We start from the raw sequence: 17,673 nt of genomic DNA, 5'->3' as shown, positions 1-17,673 counted from the left end.
AGGTGCAGGGTGGGCCAGACCTCACACCCACGAGCAGCACACCTCAGCCCTGTCCACCTCTGAGGTCTCTATGTCACAAGGCCAGACACAGGGGTGCACTCAAAAAATCTATTGAGCACCTACTGTGTACTGGATACAAAGATAAACAAATAGGAAACTCGGTTCAGAGGGAGACAACAACATGTAAGCAAGTACCTGATGCCATGCTGAGCCCAGATTGGAGTGTGCTACTGCTCTGCCTGTGGCCACTTCCATGGCACCAAGCCCACACATGTCTGCTCCTTCAGTAGCACACCCGGCTCTGCCAGCCCTTGCTTAATAGAGGGGAAGATCCAGATAAAACTACTTTGTAGCCGTGTGGCCTCTCTACGCCCCAGTTCCTCATCAGTAAAATGGGGATGAGGAACCTCTGACCATCATCCTGCTCTGGGCGCCCCCTAACTAATCGTGATGACGGAATGAGTCAATTACCGTGCAGAGAACACTCCTTTACATGCCCTTCCACGCAGCACAAACATTACGTGGGATGATTACAAGGAATATCCCTAATGCCCTGTGGCTCTCTGCAGAGGCAGCTGCAGGGTATGACCAGGACTCCTGTGCCAAGCCCAGGTACCAGAGAGGAAAGGCTCACTTCCCAATTATCCTGGGACACTGCTCCACCACTCAGCTCTATCCTTTTTCTTTTTTTTTTCCCAGCCAGGGTTTCACCATGTTGGCCTTGAACTCCTGACCTCAGGTGACCTGCCCATCTCAGCCTCCCGAAGGGCTAGGATTACAGGCATGAGCCACCACACACTGCAGCTTTTTTTTTTTTTTTTTTTTTTTGAGATGGAGTTTTGCTCTTGCCACCCAGGCTGGAGTGCAATGGCGAGATCTTGGCTCACTGCAACCTCCACCTCCCAGGTTCAAGTAATTCTCCCACCTCAGCTTCCCAAGTAGCTGTGATTACAGGCACGCACCACCACGCTGGGCTAATTTTTGTATTTTTAGTAGAGACGGGGTTTTGCCATGTTGGCCAGGCTGGTCTCCAACTCCTGACCTCAAGTGATCCATCTGCCTTGGCCTCCCACAGTGCTGGGATTCAGGTGTGAGCCACTGCGCCTGGCCCATTCTTCTATTCTGCACAGCTGAGCCTGGCCTTTCCTGCCCTGGCCCTGGGCGACTCACCTTATCAGCAGGGCTGGGCTCCATCCCTAACCCGGCCATTAAGAGCAGGAGGGACCCAAGTGACTATGGCCCCTCACCTAGGCCCCTGATGGGATCTACAGCCCCTGCCATCAGGAGTTAGGTCTCATCACCACTTGCCTTGTTTTACTTTTGTTCAAGGGATAAAGGGAACTCAGGCCTTTAGTGACTGATGACCCAAAGAGAGACAACATTCCCTTCACGCGCTAGGCTCTCAGTGGACTCTAAGCCCACACTCTGTCCCCACCCATGGTTTCCTACTCTTCTCCCACGCCCCTGCAATTCATGGGGCGGCAGTGGGTCTAAACCACAAAGGTGTAGGTAGGTAGGCAGGTAGGCAGGTAGGTGGGTGGGTGGATGGATAGGTAGATATCCAAAATAAATTATAAAGCTAACTTAACATATGCTATGTCCTGGTGTTAACCACTTGCACACACCATCTCGTCTGAACCTCTCAAGCCAACTAGGAGCTGTTTTCCTGCTCACAGCCGTGTTGCCAAGTCACGTGACAGAGTCCAGCTTCAACACAGGCCCTTCTGCAGGGGCCAAACAACCCCCATCCAAGACTGTACTGACCAAGATTAACTACATTTGACATGTAATAATGTCCAATTTAAGAGAATTTTAGAGAAACTGAAGCCCAAAATGTAGGTCCTGCTCAGCTCAGGGATGGGCACTGTTTACATCACAAACCTGCTAAGCACGCCCAACCCTCTCCTAACTCCCCCGAGATCAGAGTGAGTGCGCCATTATCGCTGGCTGGGTCTCTGAAGAGGTGAGGGTGCAGCGGCTTTTTCTATAGCTATTTAAACATACTAAGAAGGATGCTCTTTGAAATGACCTTACCGCAACCACTGTCAAGCAAAGAGCCAGCCCTAAGTGACCATGTGGGGGCATCTGAGTGCAAGAAAGGCAGAACATGCCCAGGAGCAGGTGACAGACCGCGGGCAGCAAGAATGACTACCACTGGAACTGGCAGGGACCCCACCCAAGGATGGAGGCCCTTGTACTTGCAGACCAGAGTGGAGAGAGCGCACGAGAAATCAGTGGCTGCCAGGCCTCTGGGCTGGACTTTGATGGGGAGGGGAAAGGAGGAACCACAGCCCCAATGCTGCCCACAGATGCATACACACAGACACACACACACACACACACACACATGTGCAAACACATAAGTGCTGTGTTTCCCCAGCACAAAGATGCACCCCAGCTGCAGCTTCTACTACAGGCAGGAGAAGGCTTGATCAGAGGAGCTGCCCAGCAGGCCTCACCCACCCCTGGGGGGCAGGCATGGCTTACCCACCTCGATGTCTTCCTACCCCTCTACTAGGCCCTCCAAGTACGGTCACTCAGTTCATCCAACAGCCTTGCGGAGCCCTGCTACATGCTAACTACCTGGAAAGGTATCTATGTCTGAAGAAAGGGAGGGAGGAAGAGAAGAAAAGAGGAGCGGTATGTCCAGGGAGGGAGAGGCAGGGAAGGAAGGAGGGCAGGAGGCAGGAAGAAATGGTAAGAAGCTGCATGTCTGCAGCAGTGCCTCCATCTGGTGTGTGTGCCTGTACACGCAGGTGGTGTGTGCAGTTCTTGCTGGAGATGAAGTGCCCCCAACTTCTCCCCAAGGGCAAGAGCGCTATTATGCGGTGAAAGGCTTTCTCCTGCAGCAAAAGTCCAGGGGAGGACTACGAATTCTCATCACATCACCGCCGGGGGGCACTGTTCACTCCATCCCCCTTCATGCAGGAGACAGCCTAAGGAGCACAGAAGCCAGCCTCATTCCAGCCTCAGCACTAGCACTTAACAAGCTGTGTGACTCTAGGCAAGTGACTTAACCTCTCTGAGCTTCAGTTTAGCCCTTAATAAGATAGAATGATGAAAATAATAGTGTCTACCTTATGCGGCAATTGTAAGAATTAAATAAGATAGGCCCGGCATGGTGGCTCACGCCTGTAATCCCAGCACTTTGAGAGGCCGAGGCGGGTGGATCATGAGGTCAGGAGATCGAGACCATGCTGGCTAACATGGTGAAACCCCGTCTCTACTAAAAAAAAAAAAATACAAAAAATTAGCTGGGCATGGCGGGCGCCTGTAGTCCCAGCTACTCAGGAGGCTGAGGCAGGAGAATGGCGTGAACCCGGGAGGCAAAGCTTGCAGTGAAACAAGATCACGCCACTGCACTCCAGCCTGGGCAACAGAGCAAGACTCCGTCTCAAAAAAAAAAAAAGAATGGAATAAGATAATGCATGCACATAGCACCCGGCAGTCGGCGTTCAATGCATCTTAGCCATCGTGTTTCTGAGGCCAGAGGAAAGGGGACAGAACTGAGAACAGGGGCCTGGCCTGGGGCTGTGGACTCCCCTCTGATTCATATTTGGGGATCTGAGGTGGCCCTTGGACTGTTCTTGGTCCCCTGTCCTGCTCCCTCTGCCCCCCACCCTCTGCTCCATACTCCCCTCTAAGCTCTCAGCCTCCCCACTGCTTGCCTCCCCACCCACCCTCCATGAGGCCAGACCCCTCCCTCTGCTGCGGCAACATTTACCAGCTGACTCGCCCTGACCACAGCCCCAGAGCTCGGCCTGCCATCTCCCCAAGCAGCCCTGCTCTGCCCACCATATGGATGGCGGGTAGGGCAGGCGGCAGGTGCCAGGGGGACACACACAGGCCACTCTGTACACTCCCAGCCACAGCATGGCTGCCTCAGCCCAGCACCCACAGCTCTGCACTCCGCCTCCCTGATCCTGGGCTCCGGGATTATTCTCCTGTGGGAGGGTCTTGGCTACTCTCATTTTTCTTTCCGTTCTATCCATAAAATATTTCCCGAGCACCCACTCTGTGCTATTCCAGGTCCTGGGGATTCACATGGAAGAAAAGGGCCGTGACCCTGCGCTCCAGGCTAGCAGTGGGCAGAAGTTATCTACACCAATAGTTCTCAACATCTGTGCGCAACAGTATCCCCTGGAGGGATGGTTAAAGGTGCCCGGCTGGGTCCCATCCCCCGAGTTCTGGCTCAGCAGGTCTGGAATGGGGCCTGAGCTTCGCCTTCCCAGGTGATGCTGAAGTTGCTCATTTGGGGATCCCACTTTGAGAACCACTGGTCCCCTGCAAACTATAATACAAGGCCAACTACAGCCTGGGCCTTGAGGCTTTGACCAGGGAGGAGAAGAGATTAGGGAAAGGGCCCATGCGGCAGAGGGAGCAGCATAAACAAAGACCTGGAGACTCCAGGAAGTATGGGAGTGGGGCTGGAGTGAAAGGTGCATGGAGGCGTGGCTGGGGGCGGGGGCGGGGAGGGGGGGCGGCGGCGGGCAGAGGCTAGAGGGCCACATGGGGCCAGGCAGTGGAAGGGCCATTGGTTGGCCACACCCCTTCCATCTGGCTTGCCAAACAGTTCCTTTGTGCACAGTGCCCCTGGCACCTGTGCCAGGCTCCCTGGGCTGCAGACCAAGCCTGTGTCTTCCCCTCTGCAGCTACCAGCACCCCTGCCGCAGGCCTGGCTTTCATGGGCTGCTGTGGTGGCTGTCAGTGTCTCTCCCCACCCTCCCTGGGCGGCTCCCTGGAGGTGCTGGAGCCAGCCCAGAGGTGCCGGGGAAGTGTGCCAGGTGAGCCAGCATGCGTGGTGTAGGTGTGGGCGGCTGGGGAGGAGGCCTGGCTATGGCCCGGCCCTTATCTATCCAGATCGCTGCCATCTTTTGGCATGACCCCTCCTGCTGGTGTGTGAGTGTGCACACTCTATCAGCACCGGGATCTAGGGCTGGGTGTGTGTTTGTTGCCGCTTGAGCCAGAGCAGTTACTATGGGTAGATAATAATAGCAATCGTAATCCCTCATAATTGGACCAGACTTTGCTGTCTGCAGGTCACTTCCATGCCCATGACCTTATCTGACTTCCACAACCACCCTTTAAAACAGGCAAGGCTGGAGTCACTATCCCCATTTTCCAGCTGAGCAAACACAAGCCCAGATGGCCTGAAGTCACATCTCCAGTAAGTGGCATACTCAGGACTACGACCTGGGATTTCTGACTCCTGGTCCAGCGTTGCTTCTCAGTCCTGAGCTATTATAATGCAGATCCTGACCTGCTCCCGTCCATTGGTGGTGGCCTGGGGCTCCGCAGCCCAGAGCAGCAGCAGCGGCGTGGGAGTACAGTCCAGTAACAGGAGGAGTTTGTCCCAGCTGTCCCCACCCTCCCCACCTGTGGGGAGCAGCTGACCAGTGACTGCCAGTGCATTGATGGGGAGCTGCGTCAGCAACTGTCAGGACATCGGACCCAGAGTGGGGCGAGGCTCAGGGTCACCTTATCCGACAGAGAAAGCAAGCCAGGCCCAAGAAGGGGAGGGAGTCAGCCATGGCCACAGTTGCCACTCCAGAGCACAGACGGCGGCAGGTGTCCCCAACTCTACGGCCAAAGGGCTTGGGTCTTCATGCTGCTTGAGTCCTGAGCGGGGGCAGCCTAGGGGCCCGCAGGTATCCAGGACTATCAGTTCTTTTCCCGTGGATCCAGAAGGGAGGAGCCTGATCGGTCGCCCCGGGCGTCCTGCCCAGTGGGCCGCAGCGCATGCTGGCTTTCTGACCTGCTCTGGCTGACTGGGTGCACACACCCCCACGGTGCTCTACAGGGTGCTGGGCTGGGAAGGCAGGTCCCTGGGCGTCATATGCACTCCTGGGATGTGTACATGTGTCCCTAGCAGGACCTATGCAGGTAGGGCTGTGGGAAGGGCTCGGACCTGGGAGACAGGAGAACAGGCTGTCATCTGAACCTGCCACTGCCCAGCGGGGCTCAGCTTCCTCATCTGTAAACTGGGGCCATCTGTCCCTGCCCCATTTGTCTCAAGAGTTGTCCCCAAGGACCAAATAGAACCATTGATGGAAAACTAGGAAACAGAAACACACTCTGAAGAATGGTAAACCCAGGAAGGAGCTGAGCACGCGAGAGGGAGGTCTCAGAGCTGACACCCTTCAGGTAGGGTGCTGGCTGCCTCTAGCCCCAGAGTGCCCAGGGCCCCCAAAGCTGGTGCCAGGTGTCCACCTTTGTTCCAAAAGAACCAACTGCTGCCCCCATGAGCATGCCCAGCTACTCCCAGACACCACCAAGCAGCACAACCCCCAGCGCTACTCAGGGGAAGGGGAGCAGGCAGGGGGAACTGTGGACAGAGGCACAGCAGACAGACATGCCAGGAAGGCCTATGGCCATCATAAGATCCCCTGGAGGGTGGCAGTGAGTTCACCATTCCACTGACAGAGGGCAACACAGTCCAGTGCTGGGGGTTAAGGGGCAGCTTTTCCTATCATGGGGACACAGCTTGGTAAGGTCCCAAGACAGCCTGTGGAGACCCAGCAGGGACTCCCATCAGTCTGATGTAATCTCCTCTGACTGATTCAGGCACAACCTGGAGTTCAGCAGAAGGGTGGAGAGGCCACCCCCAACTAGATTCTGAAAACACGGAGGTCACCAGCTCCGTGGCCAAAAGCCATACCAAAGATAACCCAGCGACATTCACTTGGAGTCTGGGGTGGGGGGCGGGGACAGGAAATCACCATCTCCAAAGTGTGCTGGCGCCACACTGAGCCCAGCCTGTGCCTCCGTCTGTGTGGGAGGGTGGGCCCCCGCGGCCTCGTGTCTGCCGTGCCCCACCCCATAATTTGTCTTTGGTCCCCTAGAAGCTACTGAACACCTTAAGGAAACAGAGGCAGCTGAGAGAGAAAGTGATTCACGTGAAGGCCCACGGCTAGTAAGAGGTGGGTCCGAGAAGGAATCCAGGTTCTGGGACTCTCTGTGAGGCCGAACCCTCACAATGGCACAGACGTGGGCTTTGAGCCACTGTGCGAATGCTATGGTGGTTAAAAGCCTGGGTCCTGGAACCAAATGCCTGCTCCATCACCAGAATTGAACCTCTGCAAGCCTCCGTTTCCTCATCACCCAAACAGGGATGTGATGGTCCCACACCCTGTCGTGAGCACTGAGTGATGTGGTCATGCACTCAGTATGAGGAGCTGGCTGTCATCACATAGGGACAGGGCTCTCCCTCTCCCAGGCCAGAGGGTCCCCAGCAGAACCCGCTGCTCACCTTTCGGTCCTCCTCCCGCTCCGCAGCAGAGCTGCTGGTGTCCCCGGGGCCGCTGGAGGGCATGGCGGGCAGCTGGGCGCCGGGAGGCAGGCTGGGGCTGCGCGGGGCTCGGGGGCTGCTGGGCTTTGGGGAAGGAATTATCGTGGTCTTTGGAGGCGAGAGTTAAAACTTAAACATAGATCCCGGTGTTGAGCCCTCTGGTGAACGGTGCCTCTGTCAGCCTGTGGGTGGGGGCTTCGATGGCTCCACCTGTGGGGGAGAGAAGAGGATCAGTGGGGCGGAGCACCCCACCCTCCCTGGGTCAGGCCCTCAGCCCAGGGCCACACCTGGCCTGTGAGGCCTGGGGTGTTGCTCCTCCTTCTGGCCTCACCAGCACCCCAGAGAGCAGAGAAACCGAGGCAGGCTCCCTTCAGGGCCACCTCCTACCCCAGCAGCCTCTGAGAGCCTTGGAGTGGCAGCAGTCTCCCCTCCGTGTCGCTGCGGCCAATGGGTGCCACTTCTGGGACCTCCAGCTGCCTCCGCCTCCTCCCTTCTCTTCATTCACAGCCTCTCTCTCCTTTGAAAGCTTCCCGCATCCTCCCTCCCACCCCAACCAGCCCCTGGGAAATCCCAGCCTCCCCCAGAGGCCCCTAGCCCGGCTACGTTTTCCTTCTAATCTGTCCTCACCCCCACCCCCACACCTCCCGCCACGTGGAGGAAGTGAGTGCAGTCACAGGATGTAGTGAAATGAATGTCACCTCACTTCAGGACCGGTGCCTGGGCCCAGAGAAAGCTGAGGTCTGAGCTCAGGCTGCAGGCCTGGTTGGCTCCGGCCTAGGAGGGAGAGGCCACGGCCACGGCCACGGCCAAGGCCACAGGCCACGGCCACACTGAGGCAGGAGTGAGGCTGCTCTCTCCCCCACCCCATGAACCAGCCTCATTTGCCTGCAGAGTTGGTGGGCTTGAGGGGTCCTCTGAACCCACACGGCTGAGTTTTAGGGGCTTTTCTTCCCTCTGCTCCAGGTGTAGGCCTCAAGCCAGAGAAATAACAAAGCCTGCAGCTCAGGCCACAGCTGGGGTGGGGGTGTTGCTGTCTCAGCCCCCTCACTCAGAGACACACAAGAGCTCCCCTGCTCCCCACCCCCGGAGGAGGCGGCCGCCAAGCCCCTGCCTTGAGTGTGCCAGGGCCCAGGAGGGGATTGGCAGGCAAGGGAGAGCGGGAGGCAGGCTGGATCTGGGCCCACCCACACCCTTCCCCTTCCAGTTCCTGGTTCTGCTTCCCCAGCTCCCCCTCCCTCCTGGGCTTCTCCTCCCATCCCCCTCCAGCCAGGGCTCCCTGGAAAACCAGGACCGGGAGAAAGCACAGGCTTGGCTCTCCTACAGGCCTAGCCCCTTTCTCCAGGGGTGCATTCTTGCCTGGGAGTGGGTGCCCCAGCCCTGGCTGTGCCCCAGGGGGTAGTGGGAGGAAGGAGCTGGCAGGAGGAGCTTCTTAGGGCCAGGACAGGAAGAGCTCCATCAGGTCAACCCAGAAAGGCTTGAAGCGGACCTGCCCCACAGCTGAGCCCTGAGGCAGCCCAGGTGCACGGCGTCCATTCCCCATACCCCTAGGCACAGCGCAGTGCTGGGCTTAAGGAAGGTTTGCTGCCCGGGTCCCGAGAGGGTGGACGGCAGCGGAGAGCAGCTCCATGGGCCACATGCCACTCAGGGCCTGGCTCGTGCTCTGCATCTGGGCAGCTGCTGTGCCGTGCCCAGTTTACAGGTGACGGTAAGATCAACAAGGCCAGGACCCATCAGAGGCATGAACCCAGATCTCTCTGACACTAAAGTTCTGAGGGGTTGGGTTCACGTCCCCCAACACACACCACAGAAGCAACTCTGAAGATCCCAAAAGAGAACTGGTCCAACCCAGAAGCACTCGGCTCCCAGCCCTTAGCAGCCAGTGATTCCCTGTCAAGCCCCACTCCCCATTTGTTACCACAGACATCTCCAGCCACACTAAAACAAAAACCTTCGAAAGGGTCAGAAGCTAAGAGGGGCAGAGTCTGATTGGAAAGAACATTGAGCCCAAAGTCCGCAGGGGTGGGATCTACTCCTGACGGAGGCTTCCCCGGCCCTCAGTTTCCCCACCAATGAAATGGGAGAGCAGGACCCCTTCTATTAATAGCTCTGACCGGCCAAGGAAGCTGTTGCGGCCCCACAGGCACAGTGGACACACAAGGGGCTGACAAGGACAGGGCACCCCAAATGGAGTCGGGGGAGACCCAGGCACAAAGGAAGCAGGGCGGGAGGGTTGTCTTGATGCTGCCCTAGGCTTACGGACACCCAGAGGGCATCTGTGCCGCCACGGGTGCGGCGAGGTTCAGAGAAGCTCTGGAGAGGAAGGAAGCTGGAGGGAAAAGCAGAACTTCACAGGGCATTGGCCCCAAGGGCAGACACCCCAGACAGGAAAGGAAAGGAAGATTCTCTTCCTCCTCCCCTTCCTCCACCCAAGACTCTGACATCTGAGCTGCAGAAACTGTCCTCACAGAAAATGCAGCTGACCTGGGTCAACCCTTTCGTGTTGCTCAATGGACCAGCCCTGTCAGTAGCAGTCCCTCAAAATCATGTCCATCACCTAAAATCCTCCAGTATGTGTCTGGGCAGGCCATGTACTACACAACTCTAGGGGGCCCCAGTTGGTGGCCAAGGTCCCAGACCTTGACATAGCATTGCCCACCTACCCGTAGAGGCTTCTTTCTTCCTTCAGGCAGCCCAGCCATGGGGAGTGGGCTCTCCTGGGCCCACAGTCCCAACACAGCAGCGGGTGTCCACCACATCGGTCCTTCCACCGCACAGCCCTGGCTGCTTCCGATACCAAAGCGTTCTTCCCACCTGGGCCAAGGGCTGCACTGCCACCACCACTGCCACCAAAAAACCCTTGCCAAGAACCCTACCACCATGAAAAGCAGCTTTTATTTCCTCCTTTTAGAGTCCACAGTGACCATGAATAATGTTTGTAACAGCCACTTAAAAAATTTCAAGGAATCCCACCATGAAAACATCTTCGTATCACAGCTGATATGATCACCATCTCCACTGCATCAACTATAAAACTGTTGTGGAAAAAGAACTGAAAGCTTTGAATATGCATACCAAGGCTCACTATCTTCTAAACTCAATGCAATAGAAACATTTTTTGTTTGTTTGTTTAGAGCAGGTTCTTGCTCTGTCACCCAGGCTGGATGCAGTGGCAGTATCATAGCTCAATGCAGCCTCAAACTCCTGGGCTCAAGTGCAAGTGATCCTCCCACCTCAGCCTCCTGAGTAGGTGGGACTACAGCCATGTACCACCACACCTGGCTTTTTTTTTTTTTTTTTTTGTAGAAACAGGGTCTCCCTATGTTGCCCAGGCTGGTCTTGAACACATGGCTTCAAAGGATCCTCCCACCTCAGCCTCCCAAAGTGTTGGGATTCCAAGCATGAGCCACCACACCTGGCCAAAAGATTTTTTAAGACATAAAATCACAAGATTAGGCTGAACAAGAGAAGGAATACCACCAACAAAATTGTGGAATCTGGAAAGCAGACTTGTGACAGCCAAATTTCAGACAGGCGTGTGAACGCTGATATATAACACAGTCTTCAACAGATGCTTATATGACAGCACCAGGTACCCTGGCACTAGGGCTGAAGAGGATGCTTGTGTGAGAAACGAGAGGCTGAGTGAGAGTAGTGAATTCCTAGACCCTCTTCTACAAGTTTGAAGGTTTATCTGTAGTCACTGGAGGGCATAAAATAGGGGGTCTTTGCACAGAGTCACTTGGCACAGCTGAAGACAAAGATGATATATCAAACCAAGGAGAGGAAGGTTATTTATTTATTTATTTTCTGAGATGGAGTTTCACTCCTGTTGCCCAGGCTGGAGTGCAATGCCGCGATCTCGGCTCACCGCAACCTCCGCCTCGCGGGTTCAAGCGATTCTCCTGCCTCAGCCTCCCGAGTAGCTGGGATTACAGGCATGTACCACCAAGCCCGGCTAATTTTGTACTTTTAGTAGAGATGGGGTTTCTCCATGTTGGTCAGGCTGGTCTCGAACTCCCAGTCTCAGGTGATCTGCCCACCTCAGCCTCCCAAAGTGCTGGGATTACAGGCATGAGCCACCGCACCGGCCGGGAAGGTTATTTTAAATGCTGATGTCCAGTCTCTCAGGCTGTGCCCCCATTGGGCTCTAAGAATACTGGCAGCCAGACAACCATTTCCTTCTCTGGAGAATCGAATGAGTCTAAGAGGAAAGGTTTAAGGATGCCAATACCAACATCAGTACCAAAATGGGGTCAAAATGACTTATTCAGGTCAGCCTATGTAGACCTGAAAACCAACAAGTCCACTATCATTCTCAGAGCTTCCGATCAGTTGGGTTTTTTTGTTTGTTTTTGTTTTCTGAGACAGAGTCTTTCTCTGTTGCCCAGGCTGGAGTGAAGTGGCATGATCTCCACTCACTGCAACCTCCGCCTCCTGGGTTCAAGTGATTCTCATTTCTCAGCCTCCCGAGTAGCTGGGACCACAGGCGCCCGTCACCACTCCCGGCTAATTCTTGTATTTTTAGTAGAGACAGCTTTCGCCATGTTGGCCAGGCTGGTCTTGAACTCCTGACCTCAAGTGATCCACCCACCTTGGCCTCCCAAAGTGCTGGAATTACAGGTGTGAGCCACCGTGCCCAGCCAAAATTCTTAAAGAATAAACCAAATCTTAAACAATCTTCCAATTAGAATTATTTTCAGCCAAATTATCATTTAAGTGTGAGAGTAAAATAAAGACATTTTCTTTTTTTTTCTTTTTTTTTTTTTTTTTGAGATGGAGTCTCGCTCTGTCGCCCAGGCTGGAGTGCAGTGGTGCAATCTCGGCTCACTGCAAGCTCTGCCTCAGGGGTTCATGCCATTCTCCAGCCTCAGCCTCCGAAGTAGCCGGGACTACAGGCGCCCACCACCATGCCTGACTAATTTTTTTCTATTTTTAGTAGAGACAGGGTTTCACCGTGTTAGCCAGGATGGTCTCAATCTCCTGACCTCGTGATCTGCCTGCCTTGGCCTCCCAAAGTGTTAGGATTACAGGTGTGAGCCACCACGCCTGGCCCTTTTCTTTTCTTTCTTTCTTTTTTTTTTTTTTTGAGACGGAGTCTCGCTCTGTCGCCCAGGCTGGAGTACAGTGGTGGGATCTCGGCTCACTGCAACCTCCGCCTCCCGGGTTCATGCCATTCTCCTGCCTCAGCCTCCCAAGTAGCTGGTATTACAGGTGCCCACCACCACACCCGGCTAATTTTTTGTATTTCTAGTAGAGACGGGGTTTCACCATGTTAGCCAGGATGGTCTCGAGCTCCTGACCTCGTGATCCGCCCGCCTTAACCTCCCAAAGTGCTGGGATTACAGGCATGAGCCACCGCACCCAGGGTCTTTTTTTTTTTCTTAAATAGAGATGGGGTCTCACTATGTTGTCCAGGCTGATCTTGAACTCCTGGGCTCAAGTGATCCTCCCACCTCAGCATCCCAAAGTGCTGGGATTACAGGCGTAAGCCACCGTGCTGGGCCCTAGTAAAGACATCTTCAGACATATGAGGCCTCACGCTCCTTTCCCAGGAAGGACAGGAAGATGTCCTCTAATACGCATAAGATCCAGCACAGGAGAGATGGGAAGGGAGGCTCCAGGATGAAGGGGAAAAGAGGCCGCATGCCAGTCACCTGGCATGAGCCAGAGAGGGCCAGCCTTCCCACTGAGACTGGGGCACGAGTGCCGTCAGCACCATGCCCTCTGCTGTCGAACTGTCTTTTTACCTGACAAAACTACACAGGTATCGCTCGTGGCCATACTCTGCTATCTAAACCCAGGAACTGAATAGATTTTTTCTTTCTTTCTTTTTTTTTTTTTTTGAGATGGACCCTTGCTCTCTAGCCCAGGCTGGAGTGCGGTGGCGCAATCTCGGCTCACCACAACCTCTGCCTTGTGGGTTCAAGCAATTCTCTTGCCTCAGCCTCACGAGTAGCTGGGATTACAGGCACCCGCCGCCATGCCCGGCTAATTTTTGCATTTTTAGTAGAGATGGGATTTTGCCATGTTGGCCAGGCTGGTCTCAAACTCCTAACCTCAGGTGATCCACCCGCCTCGGCCTCCCAAAGTCCTGGGATTAGAGGCGTGAGCCACTGTGCCCAGCCATGAATGGATTTTGATATGGACAGATGTGTGTCCTGGAAGATGTGCTCTAATGAGGGGAGTGAGCCAAGCAAGAGAGGACACGAAAGCCAGAAAACAGAGATTCCAACCGGAAAGTAATGGGAATTCCAAAGATGACCACAAAAGGAAGTCACAGAGCATCAGCTACAATGTGCCTAGAAAGCAACTAGCCCAGAGTGAAAGAGGATAGATAACTTAAAAAATGGAACTGAAACATCTTTTACCTGCTGTGACTGCCCGTGTGGAAAGCAATACTGATGGCTATTGGAAAGTGTGGTAGGCCCACCACAAAGAAGTGATAAATGCTGGAGGTGATGGATATACCAACTATCCTGTTTTGATCATTACACAATGTATGCATGTATTGAAACATCACATTGTACCCCATAGAGGCACAATTATTATGTGTCAGTTAAAAAGAAAAAAGGAAAAAGAAGTCCTAAGGTAACAGTATTGTTAAAGAAAAATAAAATTATATTAGAAGTTGTGGTAGGAATTAGCAACAGGTACAAAAAAATAAGGCAGATGAGAAACAAGGTAATTATTAACTTCAGGGAAAAAAAAATGAAAAGAAACTATTACAGTGCACCACAAGGCTCAGCTGTGAATAATAGTTTTATCGAAATAATAAAATAAACACTGTGTGTAGGTTTAACAAATATATGTGTGTGTGTATATATATGTATATATGCATGTATGTACACACAAATTACTTTTGTATGTACCACAAAATTAATGCCTTAAAACAACACATTATCGGCCGGGCGCGGTGGCTCACACCTGTAATCCCAGCACTTTGGGAGGCCGAGGAGGGTGGATCACCTGAGGTCGGAAGTTCAAGACCAGCCTGACCAACATGGAGAAACTCCGTCTCTACTAAAAATACAAAAATTAGCCAGGCATGATGGCGCATTCCTGTAATCCCAGCTACTCGGGAAGGCTGAGGCAGGAGAATCACTTGAACCTGGGAGGCGGAGGTTGCGGTGAGCAGAGATGGCGCCATTGTACTCCACCCTGGGCAACAAAAGCGAAACTCTGTCTCAAAAAAAAAAAAATTATCTTGCAATTCTGCAAGTCAGTAGTAAAAAAAAAAAAAAGATTCTCCTTACTAGGCTAAACTCAAGATGTTGGCAGGGCTGCATTCTTTTCTGGAAACTCTAAGGAGAATCCATTTCCTTGACATTTTCAACATCTAGAGGCTGCCCTCATTCCTTGCCACGTGGTCCCCTTCCAACTCCAAAGCCAGCGATGGCCAGTCTTTTTCCCATCACAGTACTCTCTGCCTCATCAACATCTCCTGCTCTGACTACTCTTCTGCTTCCATCTTTCACTTCTAATGACCCTTCTGATTACACTGGGCCCACCCAGATAATCCAGGATAATCCCCTCATCTCTAGGTCATTAATTTAATCACATCTGCAAAGTCCCTTTTGCCATGTAAGGTGACATATTCACAGGTCCAGGGGATTAGGACCTGGCCATCTTAGGGGGGCCATTATTCTGGCTACCAAATGCACAAAACATTTTTGAGGCTGGACACGATGGCTCATGCCTGTAATCCCAGCACTCTGAGAGGCCAAGACAGGAGGATCACTTGGGACCAGTCTGATGACACAGGGAGATCCTGTCTCTACAAAAATTTACAAAATTAGCCGAGTGTGGTGGCACGTGCCTGTAGTCCCAGCTACTCGAGAGGCTGATGTGGGAGGATCGCTCGAGCCCAGGAGGTCGAGGCTGCAGGGAGCTGTGATTGTGCCACCACATTCCAGCCTGGGCAAAGATCGAGATCCTGTCTCAAAACAACCAACAACAACAAACAATTTTTTGAAAAAATATAAGAAGAGTACTGTCAATATTTAAGGAGGATGGCTGAAGAGCAGAAAGTTTGGACATGTAAGAGGATCTACTAAATAGGAAATCAATGGAAAATGTCTAAATAGATGAATCAAAAATATGCACTTTACTCAGAAATATGAGATGAAAATTGCTGGAAGAAACAGCCAAGAGAATCGAAAGCGGTTGCCTCTGAGAAGAGGATAAGGGTAGGAGTAGGCAAGGAATCACTGCATTTTGTTAGGAGGTTTTAGTACTATTCGACTTCTTAAATTATATGCATGTACTACTGTGAGTAAATAAAAATGAATTTTTAAACAGAGAGAGTGGGGATGGGAGAAAGGGCTTACGTCCCAAATGCAGCCATCGGTTGCGTTTGGCCTCCATTTCCTCCTCTATAAATAAGAGTGTAGCTGAGGCCTTTCCACCTCTGTTGTTCTATGAAATCATCACGTCCCACAGAATAACCATCATCAGCTCCTCACACCCACACAGAGTTCCATCACCAGCTACAACACTGGTACCTCCCTCTCCACCCCCCACCCTCACGAAATGTTTAATCCTCCAAACACATCATTCCCGCTGCGTCCAGCCCATGGGCAGCGCAAGTCATTGCTGCCTGCATCCGTAACCACAACCCCCGCTCGCTCAGCCCCTTCTCAGACCAAAGAGCTACATCTCCACCATCTCCTGAAGCCTCAGGACTGCTCCCCTGCACCACACTGTCCCCACTGCCGCCCCCACTTCCTCACCAACCCCAACCTCACCAGCACCCCCGAGATGACCACTCAATCCTCCTCTCCATCTTCAGATCGAGAGACTGCTGGCCCCCCTGCCACCCCACAGTCTCTCCTCAACAAGGGCTTGCACATAATTATCCTCTTCCAAAACCAAAACTGTCACGGCCCACAAACCTAAATCCTCACTCCACCAAACACGATCCCAATATTCTCACCCTAAGGGCCCCTTCTTCTCCGTCTCAAGTTCTCTGTCTGAATGGCTGAAAAATATCTGACCATTTCTGTAGCAGGTCCTTCTCCCTCCCTCTGCTTGCATTCTCCTTTTCCTCTAGTGGACTCTGGTTGTTCTGCTCTACCTAGATGCCTTCCCCTCCTTCCCGGTGGGAAACGCTTGTCAAAGGGTTTTCGTTGTGCCTGTGCTGACCTCAACCCTCACCCCAGGCAAGTGGTGAGCACGTGACCAGGCAGAGCCAATCAGAGGCCTCCCTGGAACCTTTTTATCGATGCGATGGAAGGATGCTAACATGGTCGGTGTGAGTCAGGGGCTGCCAGCTGCTGTCTTCCCGCCATGTGGGTGAGCCTGCCTGAGAACGAAGAGCTCAGAGATGAAGACAGAGGGATAAAGCATTGTAGTCACTGTCTGGGCCCCTGGTCTTGCTGTTCCTGGAGGCAGGGACGTCTCTGAACTTCCGGGGACTGTGAGCTTTCACTACTTTGGTATGAGTCTATGACTTGTGGCTGACACCCTCCTGACCTAAGGGCTAATCTCAGTCCCCTCCAGGGCTCCCTGGGAGGCCAACTACGGGGCTTCCAACACTGGCCTTATTTCTTACCAGCTGTGTGGCCTGAGGCGAAACTGTGCCTCAGTTTTCTCAGCTGTCGAGTGGGAGAAAGAACTTTCCACCTCACAGCGCTGCTGTGAAAATTAAAATGGAATGCCCTAAAAATGCTTCCAAGAGCGCCTGGCACAGAGAAAGTACTCAATAAATCTTAACGATGATTACTCTCAGATTCAACCAGCCCGCAGATTTCTCTCCTTTCTTGAAATCCCTGGAGTTCCTCTAAGTGGCCTTCGCTCAGGCAGGAGCTTGTACTTAAGCTCCTCCGACATGCCAGGCCCCGTGAGCAGAGCTTTACAATGTCAACATCTCATTAATCCTCACACCTCACCCCAACCCTTTGAAGTGGGTACTATTTTTATCCCCATTTTCCAGATGAGAATAATGAGGTATGGAGAGATTAATAAAACTGCCCAAGGTCACACAGTGGGTAAGGGGTGGAGCCAGGCACAGTCCAGGTCCATCCCACTCAGAAGCTCACAGCTCTCCACTCCCTCTCTCACAATCAGCATGTGACTGCTGCAGATCTATATTAACTTTGGGCATGGACTGACCAGAAAACAAAGTTTCCAGTCAGTCTCTCTCTCCTGGTCAGGCTTGTCTGCAGTGGGAGCGGGGAAGGAGGGCACTGGAGCATGCTAATCACAGTATTCAATGCCCTGCCCAATGCAGTGGTCATTCACTCATTCATTCATGCAGCTATTTCCTGAGCACCTACCATGTGCCAAGCACTGTGCTAAGGAACATGCACTGTCCTCAATCCTCAAAACAATCCTATGAAGCAGGTCCTATTGTTATCCCCATTTTATAGAAGACATGGAGGCTTAAA

At 53.2% G+C, this 17,673-nt stretch overlaps 1 protein-coding gene across 5 annotated transcripts in view; it reads right to left on the bottom strand.

Moving 5' to 3' along the window:
* Positions 1-17,673, bottom strand: part of DNMT3A (DNA methyltransferase 3 alpha) — a 115,543-nt gene that overhangs the window by 78,867 nt on the left and 19,003 nt on the right. For 3 of the 5 annotated variants that reach the window (XM_034952744.3, XM_034952743.3, XM_034952742.3), the window contains one exon: positions 7,250-7,498. In XM_034952744.3, coding sequence (XP_034808635.1) covers positions 7,250-7,312 — 63 coding nt within the window. In that variant the 5' untranslated portion in view covers positions 7,313-7,498. Of the gene's footprint in view, positions 1-7,249; positions 7,499-7,575; positions 7,594-7,675; positions 7,695-17,673 lie in introns of those variants that run through there. The other 2 variants (XM_034952745.3, XM_055108157.2) reach the window with 2 other exon arrangements.

Source organism: Pan paniscus, chromosome 12 (genome assembly GCF_029289425.2).
Source record: "Pan paniscus chromosome 12, NHGRI_mPanPan1-v2.0_pri, whole genome shotgun sequence".
NCBI classification, from domain to species: Eukaryota; Metazoa; Chordata; class Mammalia; order Primates; family Hominidae; genus Pan; species Pan paniscus.
Note: the sequence above shows the minus strand (reverse complement) of the source record. Positions and strands in the feature narration are given on the sequence as shown.